We start from the raw sequence: 18,166 nt of genomic DNA on the forward strand, positions 1-18,166 counted from the left end.
CGTTTGTTTATCATTTGAAATGCTTTATTTTGTAACTGCATTTTGATATAGGGTTTTCGTGTTATGTACAAACTTTGGTGACTTACATCGCTAGCAACTTGTTTCATATTCATTATCTCTGTTCAATTCTGTGCTTCCCATCGATTATTTGGGGGGCTAACATAACTCTCTGTCCGCATAACGCTTTGGCCGAACTATAAATTTGATTGCTTCATCTTCTTACATTTAACTAGTGGTCGTTGCTTCGTCTGCCTCCTTGCCTGTGCAGGTAGATTAGGTAGAGTCTATGGTCTATATAGTTTTTGTGGTGTTGTGAATCTTACAGCTACGACAAATTGCTTTGCTGGTTTGGTGTTCCACTATTATTTTAATCATTATTATTATTTTTTTATTATATAAAAACTCATGCCCAAAACAGATTCTCCTTGAATCTGGCTTATAAAATGTAGGATTATGTTTAACTTTCTGCTGGATCTTCTGGGGATTATACATTGTGTGTTTGTGTGTGTGTGTGTGTGGTGTGTGTTCGTTCTAAGGCAACTTGTTAAAAGGCAACTTTAATATAAACATTATTATTTGTTTTTATACTAAAATTTACACCATGAGAGTTTTTCATCCTTTAATATCCTTAATTCAACCGCATCCTACGACAAATTTTTACACAGTTCGATATGTGGAGTTTGGGGAACAAAAAACAGACTAAAACAAGAAGAAGCGCCTGAGTTTAACATATTGTGTGTTTTGAGTTTATTTAAATTTCATCGGGTTTCCATTCCTTGCTCTAACCAAGTAAATACACATTTTAGCGGAAAACTAACTATAAAAAATTAAACAAACAAAAGAACTTGACAACAAAACAATGAAAATATTTGCAATTAACAATAGGTACGACTCTTCAGGCCGTAGCTTGCTGTTCGCATGTTTTTCATGTGGAAGCGCTTCTGCGGCGTTCGCTTCCATTTTCCTGCCACTGAAAATCATGTGTAGCATATTTAGGATACTTCGGAATTGAAAACAACATTGCCAAAAGCAGACAAGGTCGATCACTCGATCCTGAAGGCATTTGGCAATGAGCTGGTTAATAATAAAAAATATATATATATATGTAAGATATATATGTAACTTAAGTTAGGACACAACTTAAAGCAAATTTGTATATATGTGTGTTTATAGAGGGTATTATATAGTCGTTCTCACTGCTCTCCTTCTCGCTTAAACATACAACTTTGCACTTAACTAATTGCAGCTCTCTCTCTTATTAATGATATTAGTGATTGTGTGTGGTCTCGGGTCTTTCCTTATTGTTCTGGCCCCTCCTTCCGCTTCTTGGAAAAGAGTTGCTGGTTTGTGTTTGACTTTAAAATTATGGTTTATGCAAAATTAACTAATTGCCTAGCACAACGAAGCACTAGGGCTAGGGTTTAAGATTCCCCTTCAAGTTAAAGGTCGAAAAGTTACTATCCAAAGCAAAGGATGAGCTCTTCTCTTACCTTACATCTCGAATGGTTGTAACAAAAAATGTTGAATAATTATTGACAGGATCTTTGGTGCGGCTGGTTAGAGCCGGGTTCTGCTCGTTGGTGTCCTGGTCCTGGTTTGTGTCATTGTCTGCCGTCAGCTCCTAAGCTTTCGAGCCGCCGCCGCCGTCTCCCACTGCAGCACCGCCTGCAGTTGCTTCTCCTCCTCGTCTAGCTGCTCCTCCTTCACTTCCACAAGCATCACCTCGTCGTCGTTATCCTCCGGCGCCGGCTGCTGCCGTTGAGGATGTCATTCAAACACATAAAGCTGGCGCAGCGCCCGCGCTCTCTCCGGCTGCACTCGCGTCGGTGGGCGGTACACTTTGGGTGCCCTGGGCTGCCTCGGCTTGGGTGGCTTCGGTCTGGGGTAGATCTGCAGTTTTTCGTACGCTTCGTCGATTTTTTCAATTTTCACCGACGGCAAGCTGTAGACCCGACGTTCCTTTTTGAATTTATGCTTGAGCACCTGCTGGACACCGTTTATCAGGAGACAGAAGTGACGATAGCTGGCCCGCGATTTACGCCACGTATTCCGTGTCTTGTTGAAGCCCAAGTGATCCTCCTCATCCAATTTCTTCCGACCCACAGTAGAGGGGATTGCGCGCACTGTGCGTTGCACTCTTGGTATCCGGGCTACCACAGTCTCTGTGGGCGGCGGCAATTGCTGCATCAGGAGGTACAAGCTTTCCTTGCTATCCACCTCTGGCGGATCTGCAACCGGATTTTGCAGTAGCTGGCTCTCGGTACGACGCTGCTGACGGGTTCTGGGTCGTCGACTGGTTGTTGCTTCGGTCGTATTGGTCGCAGCAACTGGAGCCGCTGGCGCAGGTGGCGGAGGCATCTCCAAGCGCTCCTCCTGAGGCGGCGGCTGCGGTAGCGGAAGTTCGGTATAGTATTCCTCGGGCAAACGAAGGGGCGGCGCGTTCTCGTCAAAGCCGTAAAAGACCGGCAGGCAATCAAAGTCTGGATCAAAACGTTCGTGCAGAACCAGATCCTCATCGTCTGATATCGGAGCAGGAATTGCCGCCGCAGTTGCGCCGTTGGGCAGAGCCTCCTCCGCCTGTTCGTTGACCAGAGTAATGCCCTCATCCTCCGTCGACTTATCGAGCGTGGAGCTAGATTTGGGTTGGCTCTGCACACCTGAAGTAGGGTGCTCCATGGTGTCCTCGCTGAGATCGACCACCTCCTGCTGCTCCGCTGGTACAATAATATCCACATCGGGATCATTGGTGCCATACTGCAGCCACTCACTGTCAAGGATATCGTCCAGTTTGGGCCGGTCGGCGGGGTTCTGTTGCAGACACCAGCCCACCAAGTGCCGGAACGCAGGACTGGCGTTCAGCCAGCCCCTTGAACGCTGATTGAACGGCTCTCGTTGCATGCGCCTCCGGAGCCTGTGATGAGCATTGGCGGTGTGTTCCACGTCTCTGGAACTCTGTCTGTACGGTGGATGACCCACCAGCATTGCATAGAGTGTGGCGCCCAATCCGTAGATATCCACAGCCGGCGAGTATGTCACTATATTGGGATCTGCCAGGAGTTCCGGCGGTGCGTAGTCCAAAGTATAGCGCGGCTTGTCCTTCCAACTCAGGAACTTCCCATTATAGCTGCGGGAGAACATAGATTAGTCAGGAAATTCACGCAGCATGTATTTACACATCCTTACCAGGCATTGCCGAAGTCCACAAGTTTCACAGTCTGATCGTCGCGACTCTCAAACATCACGTTCTCTGGCTTCAGGTCACCATGTATAAAGTGCTTGGCGTGGACGTGCCGTACGGCCATTACGAGCTGCTGGAAGATCTCCCGGCAGGCCTGTTCGTCCAGAAAGTTTCGCTGGATTAGCGCCGACAACTCCTCACCACACAGATACTCCATTATAATCCATGCCTCACACTTGTCCCGGAAAGTACCATGATAACTAACAATATTCCTGTGACCTTGTCTGTCCAAGGCGCACGAGATCAGTGCGTCCACTTCGGAGGCCCGATACTTGGACAAGTGTATGACCTTGGCCATAAACACCATCTCGGTGGAGATGTCAGAGACAAAATGGCAGGTGCCATAAGCACCGCTTGCCGTCTTGCTGCCCAACTCTAGGTCATCCGGCCGCGAAGGTACGTTCTGTAAGAGATTGAGTTAGGTCTTAGCCGCAATTAGTCTGTGATAAACTCACCTGCAGTCCAGGGTTGCAGTACTCAATATTACAGTTGTTGTCCCGACGCATCTGCTCCAAGTGCTCTGGCGCGACGTAGGTATAGCCACGGAACAGCCGAATCCGACTAGGCGGAGCATCACACTCGGGATCCTCGGGCAGCTGGTCGGTGAACTCGGTGCTAAAGTTCTGTACATCGTCCTCGGAGTTGATAACGGGCTTGTAAGGCGCCTTTCGTCGCTTGACGCGCAGTTCCTGCCAGTTAATGCCTTTGAAGAAGGGATGCTCCTTGATCTCGGTTGCGTCGCGATGATTGCCCCCCAGCCGCTTTCTCGGGCTCTTCTGCAGCATCTTCTCCACAAAGTCCTTGGCATCGGGGCTAAACGAGCTGGGGATCGACGGCGGCTCATTCAAGATGCGACGCGAGATCTCTGACTGCTGGCTCTGCACATCCGATGACGCAAATGGCGATGCACCGGTTAAAAGCTCAAAGGTGAGCACACCCACCGACCACCAATCCACAGCACTGTTGTGGCCAGGTGGCGACGACTTGATAATTTCCGGTGCCATGTATTCTAGTGTGCCGCAGAAGCTGGTCGCCCGGTACTCGTTCTCAGCGGTCAGGATCTTTGAAAGACCAAAATCGGAGATTACAATGTGTCCGTCGCCATCGAGTAGAATATTCTCCAGCTTGATATCACGATAGATAATGCCCAGCTGATGCAGCTGCTCCAAGGCCAGCACTACCTCGGCTATGTACACACGCACTCGTTGCTCCTCAAAGTGCTCGGCATGGTAGATGTGCGTGAATAACTCGCCGCCCTTGGCAAAGTCTAAAATTAAGTAAATATTTTAAGATGTAATTATTTTTTCGATTTTGTATTAGCTTCAATGCCACATACCTAGCACCAAATACAGCTTCGTCGATGACTGGAAGGCGTAATGAAGACTTACAAGAAAAGGGCTTCGCTGGACAGCTTCCAGGACCTGCAAATATACAGGTAATGGTTTTTAAAAATCATAAATATTGATATTTATTCTAAAGTCTAAATAATAAAGTCTAAAAAACCATGTAGATCATGTTTCTTGATGTTATATGCTTATCGTCTTATCAAAATGTTATTAACTTGGCTTGTTTACATCCCAAGAGAGCATCTATTGTTCGTCGTATTATCTACTTTATAATCACAGCTTATCGGTATTTGCAGCCTCTCTTTTGGGCATTTCTTTCGCTAATTTTTCCTTATCAGAAAGCTTCGTGTTTGTTTCTTTTTTTTTTCGTTTTGTGTTTTGTGGTCCTGTACGGTGGAAACGTTTGTGTTTATTTGTGAATTAGTTGTTGTTACTTGGCTGCCTTTTAATATTAATATTTAATGAAATGAAAGAATGGCTGCGGAAGCTAATAAATATTCAAGTGGGAAAGTAAAATGTACACTTGGAAAGTGAATTAATAATTCAATTAATTCGTCTTTGGCTCTTTTCGGTTGGAGCTGCAAACTTTCACATTACTTCTTGTTTTACCAACAGTTATGTTTGTTTTATTTATAGTTTAAAATGTAAAACATTGTTGTTTTCAAAAACAAAAACGTTGCAATATATTCTTTATGCCGGGTGGAAAATTAAATTAAATATTAACAACGTTGGGAATTAAGACCAATAAATTATTATTTTTCTAAGCAATGTGTCTATTTGGGTGACCCCGACAGTTTCTTCCTTTCTATTTTGGAAGCCAAATTATAGACTTGTCATATCGAATCGAATTGAATCACACTATGTTTAATAAAAACTGGGTTACTGGCACACTTATTGTACCTTGAAAAAGACAAGTGCGTGCGTGTGCGTGGAAGCGAGAGCAGGAAGAGAGTGTAACAAAAAGACACACGAAAATAGCGCAGAAAGCAGAAACAACAACAAAAAAGCAGGCTGCCGGTCCAATTGTAAAATTTGTTCAATTTATCTGCGGCGCGGGGCTTATCTGCTAGCCAACGTGCTGCAGCTATCCCGCTCTGGCGCCTACACCTGTTTGCAGTTATTTAACGCATTTTGTTGTTTCTCCCATTTTTCGTTTCGTTTTCTATTTTCATTGATTTACTAGTGACTCTCTCAATGCCGCAACAAAAACCGGTTGCACTAGGCAGCAGCAGCAACAACAACTTCCACTATCGATCCCGCTCTCACTGTGTGTATCCTACTACTCTCTTTGGGCTGGCTTTCAACAGTTGCTCTCCGTTAGCTTTTTTTTGCCGGTGCAACAAGAACAAGTCGCTATGTGGGTCACAAGAACATTTCTCCCCCCGTCCGCCACCTCCTTTTCCCATGCTGTCCCGTTTACTGGTTTCTTCTTCGGCCGTCGTCTTCTTGGATTCGCTACTGGAAACTGTACGTGCGACTGTGAAGGTTGTCAAATCGTTCCACGGCGAGTTTAATTTCAATAAGCTGCACTTTATTGTCGTCATAAAGTGGAGAGGGATCCAAAAAGTAAAAGAAGTCTTGTGCGGTGATTGCAAAAACAGCACGCTGCGAGGGCGGCTGCGGGGACAGGTGGTAGCGGTAAAAGGTAACGGCAAACCAACAGCAAGAAAGCTACCAAAAAAAAAAGTTGATTAAACACGTTTGCTACACCGTCGTTAAGGTTTTTCGAAAATGATTAAAAGGGCTAACACACACTTCTACGGTGGCTGTTAGAATTAGGTATTATACATCTATTCAAAAGCTTGCAATACTGTGAAGAAGTCATTTCCGACCCTATAAATAATATATATTCTTGATCAGAATTAACAACCAAATTGATCTAGACATGGTCGAGCAAAAAATCAATTTTGAAAAATTTTCTCAAATTTTGAAAAAACGATAAGGGGTTACATCATTAAAATTGCCAAAATTCGGCAAAAAATTTAATTTTGTAAATTTTAAATCGAAGTATGCAGATTTGTTAGCGCTCTAAAAATGAGCACATAACAGCTTTCCGAATTGAAATTAAGGAATTTTTGGCTTAATTATGATGTTTGAAAACACTGATTATCTAAAAAAATGGCTTGTTTTTATACCATTTTGAAGTACATTTTACTTTTAGTCAGATGCTTTAACAGCATCAACAAACGCAGTATGCAGATTTCTTAGCGCTTTAAAATCAAGCAGAGAACAGCTTTCCGAATTGAAATTCATGAATTTTTGGCTTAATTATGATGTTTGAAAAACAATGTTTAACTAAAAAAATTGCCTGTTTTTATACCATTTTTCAGGGTATTGGTATAAATCAGAAGCTTATTACTCAGTGAAGGAATCATTTCCGACCCTATTAATCATATATATTCTTGATCAGAATGAAGAGCTGAATCGATCTAGCCATGTTCGGGCAAAAAATAAATTTTTAAAATTGGTCTCAAAATTTGAAAAAACGATAAGGGGTTACATCATTAAAATTGCCAAAATTCGGAAAAAAATCGAATTTTTTATATTTAAAAACGAAGTATGCAGATTTGTTAGCGCTCTAAAAATGAGCACAGAACAGCTTTCCGAATTGAAATTAAGGCATTTTTGGCTTAATTATGATGTTTGGAAGCACTGATTAACTAAAAAAAATTGCCTGTTTTTATACCACTTTGCAGGAAATTTTAATTTTAGTCAGACGCTTTAACAGCATCAACAAACGCAGTATGCAGATTTGTTAGCGCTCTAAAAGTGAGCACAGAACAGCTTTCCGAATTGAAATTTATGCATTTTTGGCCTAATTATGATGTTCGGAAAACACTGTTTAACTAAAAGATTGCCTGTTTTTATACCATTTTGCAGGGTATTGGTATAAATCAGAAGCTTACTACTCAGTGAAGGAATCATTTCCGACCCTATTAATCATATATATTCTTGATCAGAATGAAGAGCTGAATCGATCTAGCCATGTTCGGGCAAAAAATAAATTTTTAAAATTGGTCTCAAAATTTGAAAAAACGATAAGGGGTTACATCATTAAAATTGCCAAAATTCGGCAAAAAATCGAATTTTTTAAATTTTAAAACGAAGTATGCAGATTTGTTAGCGCTCTAAAAATGAGCACAGAACAGCTTTCCGAATTGAAATTAAGGCATTTTTGGCTTAATTATGATGTTTGGAAGCACTGATTAACTAAAAAAAATTGCCTGTTTTTATACCACTTTGCAGGAAATTTTAATTTTAGTCAGACGCTTTAACAGCATCAACAAACGCAGTATGCAGATTTGTTAGCGCTCTAAAAGTGAGCACAGAACAGCTTTCCGAATTGAAATTTATGCATTTTTGGCTTAATTATGATATTCGGAAAACACTGTTTAACTAAAAAAATTACCTTTTTTTATACCATTTTGCAGGGTATTGGTATAAATCAGAAGCTTATAACTCAGTGAAGGAATCATTTCCGACCCTATTAATCATATATATTCTTGATCAGAATGAAGAGCTGAATCGATCTAGCCATGTTCGGGCAAAAAATAAATTTTTAAAATTGGTCTCAAAATTTGAAAAAACGATAAGGGGTTACATCATTAAAATTGCCAAAATTCGGCAAAAAATCGAATTTTTTAAATTTTAAAACGAAGTATGCAGATTTGTTAGCGCTCTAAAAATGAGCACAGAACAGCTTTCCGAATTGAAATTAAGGCATTTTTGGCTTAATTATGATGTTTGGAAGCACTGATTAACTAAAAAAAATGGCTTGTTTTTATACCATTTTGAAGTACATTTTACTTTTAGTCAGATGCTTTAACATCATCAACAAACGCAGTATGCAGATTTGTTAGCGCTCTAAAAGTGAGCACAGAACAGCTTTCCGAATTGAAATTTATGCATTTTTGGCCTAATTATGATGTTCGGAAAACACTGTTTAACTAAAAAAATTGCCTGTTTTTATACCACTTTGCAGGGTATTGGTATAAATCAGAAGCTTATAACTCAATGAAGGAATCATTTCCGACCCTATTAATCATATATATTCTTGATCAGAATGAAGAGCTGAATCGATCCAGCCATGTTCGGGCAAAAAATAAATTTTGAAAATTGGCCTCAAAATTTGAAAAAACGATAAGGGGTTACATCATTAAAATTGCCCAAATTCGGTAAAAAATCGAATTTTTTAAATTTTAAAACGAAGTATGCAGATTTGTTAGCGCTCTAAAAATGAGCACAGAACAGCTTTCCGAATTGAAATTAGTGCATTTTTGACTAAGTTATGATATTTTTAAACTTTGATTTTCTCAAAGAAACAACAAATATAGAAACTTCGTTTTCGCGAGTTCGTTTCTTTTTTGTTCACACATTTTTTACCCTTATATAGGGATTAACTTACCACACGCTCTGTTTTAGTGTGCTCTGCGGTTTTGCGCTTCTGGACAACCGTTATCTTGTTTAGAACTTTCATCGCATAGAGTTTTCCAGCGTCGTGACGCGTCAGCTTACGAACAAGATACACCCTTCCGTACGCTACGGAAATGATTGGAAAAACAACACAAAAGTCAATATTAATGAATAAAGTGATAAAACAGAATAAAAACAAACTTACCTCCAGTGCCCAGAACACGTATAATTTTAAAGTCTTTCAGACTGACGGCCTCATCGCTGTACAATTTAACTGAGGAAAGAGAAAAAAGTATAAATATTAGCATTATCTAGTGTTTAATTAGTTAATAACTTTTACTTGCAGTTAAATTATAATAGTATACACTTGGATAAGGTTGATTCATATCGATACCAAAGCGTTATTACAAAATTGCACCTATAACTAATCAGTTTGCACTGCCATTAAAGATATTTTCCTCGCCTTCTCCTCTCTACCAATGCGAAAGATAATGAAAGAAAATACCAAAATAAATACACATATATGAACATGCATAGGTATGTATATCTGATTGAATGATAAAAATAGTTGTTTGCATTGTTTTACTTTGACACATGTGATTCGAATTATCGCCTTTTTTATTTTTATCGCTAGCGCAGCACGTGCCAGACACTTGATTCCGCTTTTAGAGGCTAGTACGCATAACGGTAACCATGCGAAACAACACGAAAGCAAAGGGGAAAAAGCAGACAGCCAAATGGAAAATGCACTTTAAAATAATTAACAAAAAAAAAAGAGTGGGCGCAGGAGGTGGGCGGCGAATACAGTTGCCGACAAAATCGTAGGACTAATAATACATTTAGACAAATAAAAATGTATTTTTAATTACTAACCCAATGGAATAAATTTGTTATTAAATTTATTTTCTACTAACTCAACCCAAAAGAAGAATAATTCCAGAAAGGTTATCAAGTTCACATTTTCCTCATCTTTGTGTATACATTTAAAAGTGTTTACTACAATTCCTATTGACCACAGTTTACACAGTCATCATCCCTAAACCAAGGACCCATTGTCCCCTCTAGAGGGAGTGAGCTTCTCCTGGCTTTCTCCCAACTTTCGACATAGGCTGTAACAGTTCATTGGCCCAAACGTCTCGCCACGAACTTCGAGTTTATGGTTATTACAAGGCCCAGACAACCTTTTTGTGGGATTACGAAGTTACAGTGAAACTTTGCAAATTGCGAAGACCAAGAACTTAAGGCGAAAACAGTGTTTAAATAAGCTTTAATTTGCTACAAAAATAAAGATAATATACATATTTCATGGGCCAATAATTTCTAAATGCTATATTTAGAAAGACTAATAAAAGGTTGAATGGCTATTTAACTTTGTGCTATTTTAAGGTATTTTGATTATGAATAATATATTGAATATTTAATGAAGTAATAAAATGTATTACTTAGATATATTCCACTATAAGGTAATACAAATCATTTCTACAATTTCCAATTGAAAGCGAAGGCTTATAAAACGCGTGTAATTCAATTTGAGTTGTCATTAAGTAGAACGTTCCCAAGTGACTAATTTGTTTATATGGTCATCCTCAATCTGTTAGTCAGTCAGACCCATTTTTGGCCACCCTTCTCCCGCCCCAAAAACCTGAGCGTGTGACGCAAATAAATGCGAATTTTGGCGCCTGCTTTGACAAATGAACGCTAGCCACAGCAGCAGCAGCAGCAGCTGGCGAAGTTGTCCTTGAACCCCGAAGGACATTCGCAGCAGTTCAGTGCACACCAATGAACCAGAGTGTAAATGTTACATTCGAGACTCTAACATAAGTTTGCCATTACATTCTATATCTGCCTACTGCTGCGTGCATTCAACCCTCGTGCAATTGAACCATCAAAATTTCGAGTTGTTGTGAAATCGAGGAACATTTAAGAGGGGTTAATGAAATCCAGTTGCTGGGCGAACCTGTTGGGTTGTTTGAAAATACAACTTACTAAGTAAGTGTAATTTACGCGAAACACAAGCACAACGCACGGGATGACTCGTGCCGAATTCCTCAGGGGGGTCCAATGAACCGAGTACCCTCTCCGTGGGTGGCGACCTATGGAAAACAACTTTTTCACCGAAATATTATCGATTCAACAAGAAAACTTTACAAGACGGTGTGAAAACTGAACTACATACATGTCAAGAGGGGGACTTTTGCAATACAGAGTAAAATATCTATTCAAGACGAACAGAAGTCTAAATATCCAATTAAAAATTAAATATCAACTCAAGAATCATTTTTTATGGTATCTTACTTGGAGAAAATTGGCCTTGACAGGTTCTTAAACCGAAAACCGCACAAAAAGTGTGTATTTTCTCTCTCCTCTGACTAGGCAAAGTTTAATGAACGCCGCCAACCTACAGTACATATAAAAATAATAATAATAACCGCAACAAGTGTGGAATTTTCTGATAACAATATATTTTTTCTTGCTATTTGGAGACATATCTACCGACTCCCAGTGTAATTCTGTAAACAATAATTGTTTCATGAGAACTGTACAAAAGGAGCATGTCATAGATCATTGAACACTAATAGAAAAGGGGTTGAAAAGTATGTACTTTATATATAGTTATTCCAGCTAAAGGATAGAACTGTCATTTCCTGAATGCCTTTAAAGTGCATTTTTCAATTTCAAATTAGCTATTTTATTCAATACGACCTTTGAAGCAACGTTTTGTGCCAAAATACTTGGAAAATCATTATAAGTATAAATTACCTGAACAGTTTAAAGATCAATTACTTTTTCCCGGTATATTTGTTTTGTGAGAAGAGAGCTAGAGCAGAGATAACACCTATGCCGTGACAGCGTTCTTGTGATAATTAAACACGCATACACACCACACACAGCTCACCTATCAATTTGCAGGTAATTATCCCAAAAGGCTAACTCGTTCCTCCATCTTATGCTCCGTGTGTTTGGCGAGTTGCATTGTCAAGTTCAAGTAAATAAATTGCCTACAAAAAACAACAACTCAATGCTGCCACTGCGCGGACCGTTTATGCAAACAAGCATGTTTGTGAATACAGCAAACACTCATGCAATGTACTATATATGTATATATACGCCGATGTACAGGCGGACATGGTCACGACTATGAAAAGTACAGCACAGTGGTGTGGTATATTATTATAAATACAAAATATTATACTTCTAATATAAGTATTTTTTAAAGCCTACAAGTTAACAATTGAATTTTGAAAGAAAACAACTCTAAAGCATATTTAAATCATCAAGAAACTTTAAATACTTAAAAAATACATGACAAATCAAGGTTTTCATACCACTGTACTCTTCACTTTACTTGGCAAATATTAATTATCGAAGATATTTGTAAATGTCATAAAAGAGGTGCTGAATTCAACACTGAAACCGTTACGAATAGTTTAGATTACATCCCAATGTGCACAAACAAGCCTTTTGGGTGGTGTGTATTGTGTCTGCTAGATGTATTTATACACACACAAATATATTTTCGAATATAGTGTGGTGAGAGGTGAGTACTGGGATGAGGAGAAGGAAGGGCTGGAGGTAGGACGGGCGCAATGAGGGGGACAGAAGTTTTGAAACTGACGACTCAAAGACCGTGGAAAGCCGGGCAGTGTTTTCTGGGTAATCGTGTCAAGGTTAAAAGCATGTGCTCCACTTTCCAAAGGACACCGGAGACGGCGCTCTAACTGGCATTGACCAACTGCCAGTCCAGACACTCCTTCTCAAACATTAACAACTTTGAAGGCATCTTTCTTTGTAGCTTTACAATTATTCAACCCCCATTTTACATGGGGTTTTTAATGGATAATTTATAATCAAATTTTAACTCTGACTTAAGCGAGATTCTAGTCAAATAATGGTTTCAAAAAGTATTGATTTTTAAACAGTTTTCTAAAGTCTCTATTTACAACGAGCTATCAAGGTTAAAGCATCATTAGTTGCCGGTTTCTATCTGACTCTGCTATCTAAGTTGTGTTTACTAATAGCAGTATCACTTCCCCTTCTCGATAAGAATGGGATTCCCTGTGGATTGTATGACTCACCATAGGATCGCAAATCGGTGAGCTGCTCCAATTCCTCCTGGTGCGCCACGTTATCCAGATCGATGGGCGATGTGGAATTGGTGGTATTGTTGTTTGCCGGCATTGAGGCTTCCGACGATGTGGCTGCCGCTGCCGCAGCTGCTGCAGCCGCGTTCGCATTGTTGCATCCGGCCCTCGGGGTAACCTCATCGATCTCCAGCTCGCTGTCCACGGCCTGCTCCTCTTCCTCAGTATCCTGATCATAGTAGTCGCGCTCTTCCTCATTTTCGGTCTCAGCATCCGAAATGCACACGATCTCGTCGACATGGTTATCTGGAGGTGGCGGCGGCGGAGGTGATTCAGATGATGCAGAGGATGGAGGCGATGGTGGAGATGGAGGAGTTGCCGGCGAGTGTGTGTCCCGGTAATTGTAATCCCTCTCCGACATTGTGGGTTCCTTGCTGTTCTTGTTGTTGGTTCTGTTGTATTGGCCATTTGTGGCAGTGATGCTGTTGTTGTTATTATTATTGTTGTTGTTATAGACCAGAGATTTGACCGAAGTGTTTCCAGAACGGGAACTGGAACTCTCCTCCAATGTATGCTCCAGTCTGGCCTTCTTGCTGACTCCATTGGTCAGTGATGGCATCGTCATTGTAGCCGCCGTTGCCATAGTTTTGCTGGCCCTGCGACGTTTGGCACCACCACTCCCGTTGGCCATACCATTCAGGTGATTGAGGGCCATCGGGTCCTCATCATGGACAGGTGGCTCGGGATTTTGCTTCCGACGGGCCTTGTTGTTGCCACTGGTGCTGCTGCTCATTTTCTAGCTGTGCTGCTGTACGGTTTTTTTTCTGCTCTTCGATCCGACCTTTTAAGGGTAAGGATACAGCTTTTTATACGCTACGTACTTGCCTACGTAGTAAAAGAATGGTCAAAAAATGCATAAATCTAATAACAAAAACAATTTATTGGGTTCCGTGACTGATTATCGTGTCGCATTGTTAAGCTGTAATGGATAAGAAGATATGGTTTTTATTAGCATAGTAATTTAACACATATAAAAACGTATTGACAACGTATGTAAAGGTAGGATCAAGGAGGATGTTCGTCTAAAACCTATTGCACTACTACAAAAATATCAAGTGCTGCATATACGATATATATACATACATACAAACAAATTATCTTTTTAATAGGTATTTCAACAACACATTTGTTTCCCTTCAACACATTCTATTTACTTTTTCTAAAAGTAACTCCTGGTAGACAGTCCACACCGTACCGCCCCGCGTTCCGCTCTCCGCAATATGGTACAGTTTCAGCGCATTTGCAATGCGATGTGACTGCTAAACACTGGCTATCGGAATGGCAATTGGGCCAGGAAGGCAATCATAAACAAGACATAAACGGCACTCACCTCGCAAAGGGAAAGAAGCCCAGAAGAAGAAATATATTTTGACACTGTCAATTTCACGGGGAGGTAATGGACAGAGGGGCGGCAGGAGGGTGTGTTGAATTATGCGTTGGGCGGCCGCGATGTGCAACACTGCACACACTTCACGATAATACAGACCGATTTTTGCAGCACTGGCGGTGTTGGATTTAATATTATTCAACCATTTGCAGCAATCTATTTGCCTTTTTGTGATTATCACTGTTTTCTCTTTGCCGTTCTCACTGCCCACACCACTACACACACACGACGCGCTGGCACGCACTCACACGCTGGCACTTTCAGTATCGGCGGTTGCCTGCAAAGCGTTTTTGTTTTCGTCCGCAGATTCTGCTCCTCGGCGAGACTGTTGCTCCGCCTGCTCTTCTGATATCCGCAGATCTTCTTCCCTTTTCGGGAATTATATATTTTTGAATAAAAATAATATGGTTTTTTTCCCTTACACGCGAAGGTTTTTACCGCCGCTTTCTACTTCTCATTCACGCACACACACACTGACGCGCGGGACGCTCTCCGCCATCTGCTTTGCGCTCTCATTCGCTTACACTTACTTATTAGCAACGGCCACCTTAAGAATGCAGTTGCCACGGGATTCCACTCGCTCACTGCGGCTATTAGTTGGTTATATTGTTTTTTGCCCGCGTTTTAGATTATTTTCGGCCACACGGGGCCAGCCACAATTACACCGATTAGTTTTTTCGTGAATGTTTATTTGACCAGTGTTACCAGACGAAAACTTGGCCTTTCACTCTAAAAAATCCCAAACGGTTCGAATTTCACCCTAAAAAATGCATATTGAGTAATTTGACAGACGCACTATGGCTATCGATAGCACTATCGATGGATGTAAGACTATCGCAACATCGCCACCAATATACTAAATACACGTATTTTACTGTTGAATTATTATTTGTCGAGACATATTTCTTTTTAAAAATCTGGGGCGATCATTAGTAATAACTTATCGTTGAAATTATTTAATTTGACAAATACCACTACAGCGATATTACCAATAGTTTGTAAAAGTATCGATGGTGAGCAATGTTTATAGCTGGACGGACCAACTAAAATAGCCAAAAATAACTGAAAAATGTTAAAAATAGCATAATAAATAGACATTAACATACCAAAAAATTATATATTAGTAATAGCTTTTCGTTAAATGATTTTTTTTTTGTCAATTACAATGTTAAAATGTTCTCTACAGCCACTTCCTCGGTAATTGGTATATTTCCATAATACCAATTTTTCGAAACCATTTAGAATATTTCAGCTTGTTTTAGTTATTATATATGAACATCGACCACATTTAATTGAAAAATTTTAAGTATGAATACATAATGTCCAAATAATATCTTAATATATTCAATTTCATTATATTTTGAAGTTTCGTTTAGCATTTTTCAGCTTGTTGAAATTATTATATATAACATCGACCACATTTCATTGAAGAATATAAAGTATGAATACTTAATGTCCAAATAAGATATAATTATTAATATTAAATGTATTCAATTGCATTCTATTTGGATATTTCGATTAGCATTTTTCAGCCTGCTAACATTATTATATATGAACATCGACCAATTTTAATTGAAAAATAGAAAGTATGAATACATAATGTCCGAATAAGATCTTAATGTGTTCATTTGCATTCTAATTTGAAGTTTCGATTTGACCAGGTTAAGCTGGCTTAAAACCCAGTTTACCATGGCATTAGACCACAGTAAACTGAGCAGCGTGACAGAAAACGTGGCCAACTCATTAAATGGATTGTTCCCCCCAAAGTTATATATTTTCTTTATCAGTTAAAATATGAAATGATTAATTTTTTAATTTAAAACAGTTAAAAGATATTATTTTATTTTATTATATTATTTTATAAAATAGCCAAATAGCCGAGTCGCAGCACTGAATAATACTGAAATACGCCAGCACTAGGCCGGATTTTTCTTTTCCAATGTATCTGGTATCTTGAGCCGCCGGCGAATGGATTTTTACCCGGCGCTGCCAAGCTGCCAGAAAAGGTGCAAAACTTTGCTAAAAACGTTAACATATTGGTATCGGCTATCGATAACTAATGCTAATGGTTCTTGAAACGTCGCTGCCAGACTGCCATGAAATGTGCAAAACCTTGCTAAGAACGTTAACGTAATGGTATCGGCTATCGATAGTGATGGCTTTAGGTATCGGCGTACAAAATTTATATTTGAACGTTACAAAGTCTATTGGAATACTGAAAATAATTGTATTTTTCAATAAATAAGATTGATGAAAAGGGGGGTTTAACAATTGTGTGAAGTTTGTATCATTTTTTTTTAAGTTAGAGTCACATTAAATCTCACTTTTTTCTTTGGTAATCATAATTACAGAAATGCAGCAATAATTTACCAACTTGCATGATGTTTGCATTCAGTTTAGGCATTATCACTTAGTTTCTTTTAATATTTATTATTTATTTCCTTTTGGAAATGTTAGGCCTTTCGTATTTAAGAAAGCTTAACCCACATAATTTTCCAATACCGACATGCCAACTCGCACTCACCATTTCCAAATGGAAATCTAATTGGTAGATTTAATCATTACGCAATAAAGGCCTTAAATTTGTTGACGATTTATTTAAATGAGTCGCAAATGGAAAGCCCTCGTCGTGCGTGCAAATCCATGTGAATCGCTTTGTGTACTTAGCCCGATTAAAGCGACAACCACGTAGCACAGAGGCCCTCTGATAACGCCTGGGACTCCAATAAATTTTCACCACGTACCTTGATGATGGCGCCATTTGACGCTAAAGACTTGACTTAACGGGCTAGTAGATATTTTTATGAGGCAGAATTCCCCAAAGATTTCCCCCAATAAATTTCCGATGAGAAAAACGCTCTCCCCTGTGACCAGAGACCTTGACACACAATTTTTAAATTTCCAGTTCTAGGTGGCGAAACGAGACTCACTTTCAAACCGCAGCGGAAGCGAGCCGTCCAAGCAAAGATGTTCTATCTCCTCGTTGTATGCAAATAAGTTGACCAGCAACTGCTTCGATTGCCAAGCGAATTGGAAACCGCATGCCAGATGCGCACACACGCACTGCCATCGAGTCGCATCCAGTTCGCATGGAAAGTTTAATTGCGGCAGACTTAGAGCAAAGTCTGCCAGAGAACTTGTCCCACGATTAGGCATGATGGTGATGGACACTGTCCATGCACAGAAAAAAAACATGGAGTCTTTGATTGGGGAGAATACAGCAAAAATAATACATAAACATTGTGAAGAAAATATTTCTGTCTTAACTAATCAGACAGACTCTTAGACCTGATTAAATAATTTATTCGACACAGATAAGCTCATCTTCTTTTATTATACTTAATATACAAAAATTATCTTATCTAACATAGAACACTATTTTTCTATGTGCATTCGTGGGGAGAAATTAATTGGCAAGCCTTAGAAACTGAAATCTCCCTGCGACCTAATTCCGTGGCCAGGAAAACCCTCCCGAGTGAGTCACTGGTATGCGCTAGGCTAAGAACTGCTCCCAGCTCTCAGCATCCAGCTCCCAGGTAGACCTGATCGCCGCCTCCTTGCCAGAGCCCGCTCCGGGTTAAGAGGAAATCAAACACCAAATTGGCAACTTCACACACAGAGAGCCAAAGCGACCACGAAT

General features: G+C 39.9%; 1 protein-coding gene across 2 annotated transcripts; it reads right to left on the reverse strand.

Moving 5' to 3' along the window:
- Positions 1-2: 2 nt before the first annotated feature.
- JIL-1 (JIL-1 kinase) lies at positions 3-15,324 on the reverse strand. 2 transcript variants are annotated; one of them, XM_086834679.1, is made up of 8 exons: positions 15,057-15,324; positions 13,074-14,058; positions 9,203-9,271; positions 8,990-9,123; positions 4,575-4,659; positions 3,694-4,505; positions 3,184-3,641; positions 3-3,124 (listed from the first exon to the last, which is right to left on the reverse strand). In XM_086834679.1, exons 2-8 carry the CDS (start codon positions 13,870-13,872, stop codon positions 1,768-1,770), a joined length of 3,714 nt encoding a protein of 1,237 aa, XP_086690805.1. In that variant the 5' UTR covers positions 13,873-14,058; positions 15,057-15,324; the 3' UTR covers positions 3-1,767. The 2 variants fall into 2 exon arrangements, with proteins under 2 accessions (XP_086690805.1, XP_020807614.2); XM_020951955.2 differs by having other exon boundaries at positions 14,470-15,294.
- Positions 15,325-18,166: the final 2,842 nt, after the last annotated feature.

This window comes from Drosophila serrata, unplaced genomic scaffold (assembly GCF_035046125.1).
Source record: "Drosophila serrata isolate PLE 108 unplaced genomic scaffold, ASM3504612v1 contig_273, whole genome shotgun sequence".
NCBI classification, from domain to species: domain Eukaryota; kingdom Metazoa; phylum Arthropoda; class Insecta; order Diptera; family Drosophilidae; genus Drosophila; species Drosophila serrata.

What these genes read in the sequence shown, in the direction of transcription:
- JIL-1 (XM_086834679.1), bottom strand. Translation starts at nt 13,872, where the DNA reads ATGAGCAGCAGCACCAGTGGCAACAACAAGGCCCGTCGGAAGCAAAAT. An exon ending in CACCGATTTGCGATCCTATG is followed by an intron (nt 9,272 to 13,073) that starts GTGAGTCATACA and finishes CTCTTTCCTCAG; the next exon opens with TTAAATTGTACAGCGATGAG. An exon ending in ACGTGTTCTGGGCACTGGAG is followed by an intron (nt 9,124 to 9,202) that starts GTAAGTTTGTTT and finishes TCATTTCCGTAG; the next exon opens with CGTACGGAAGGGTGTATCTT.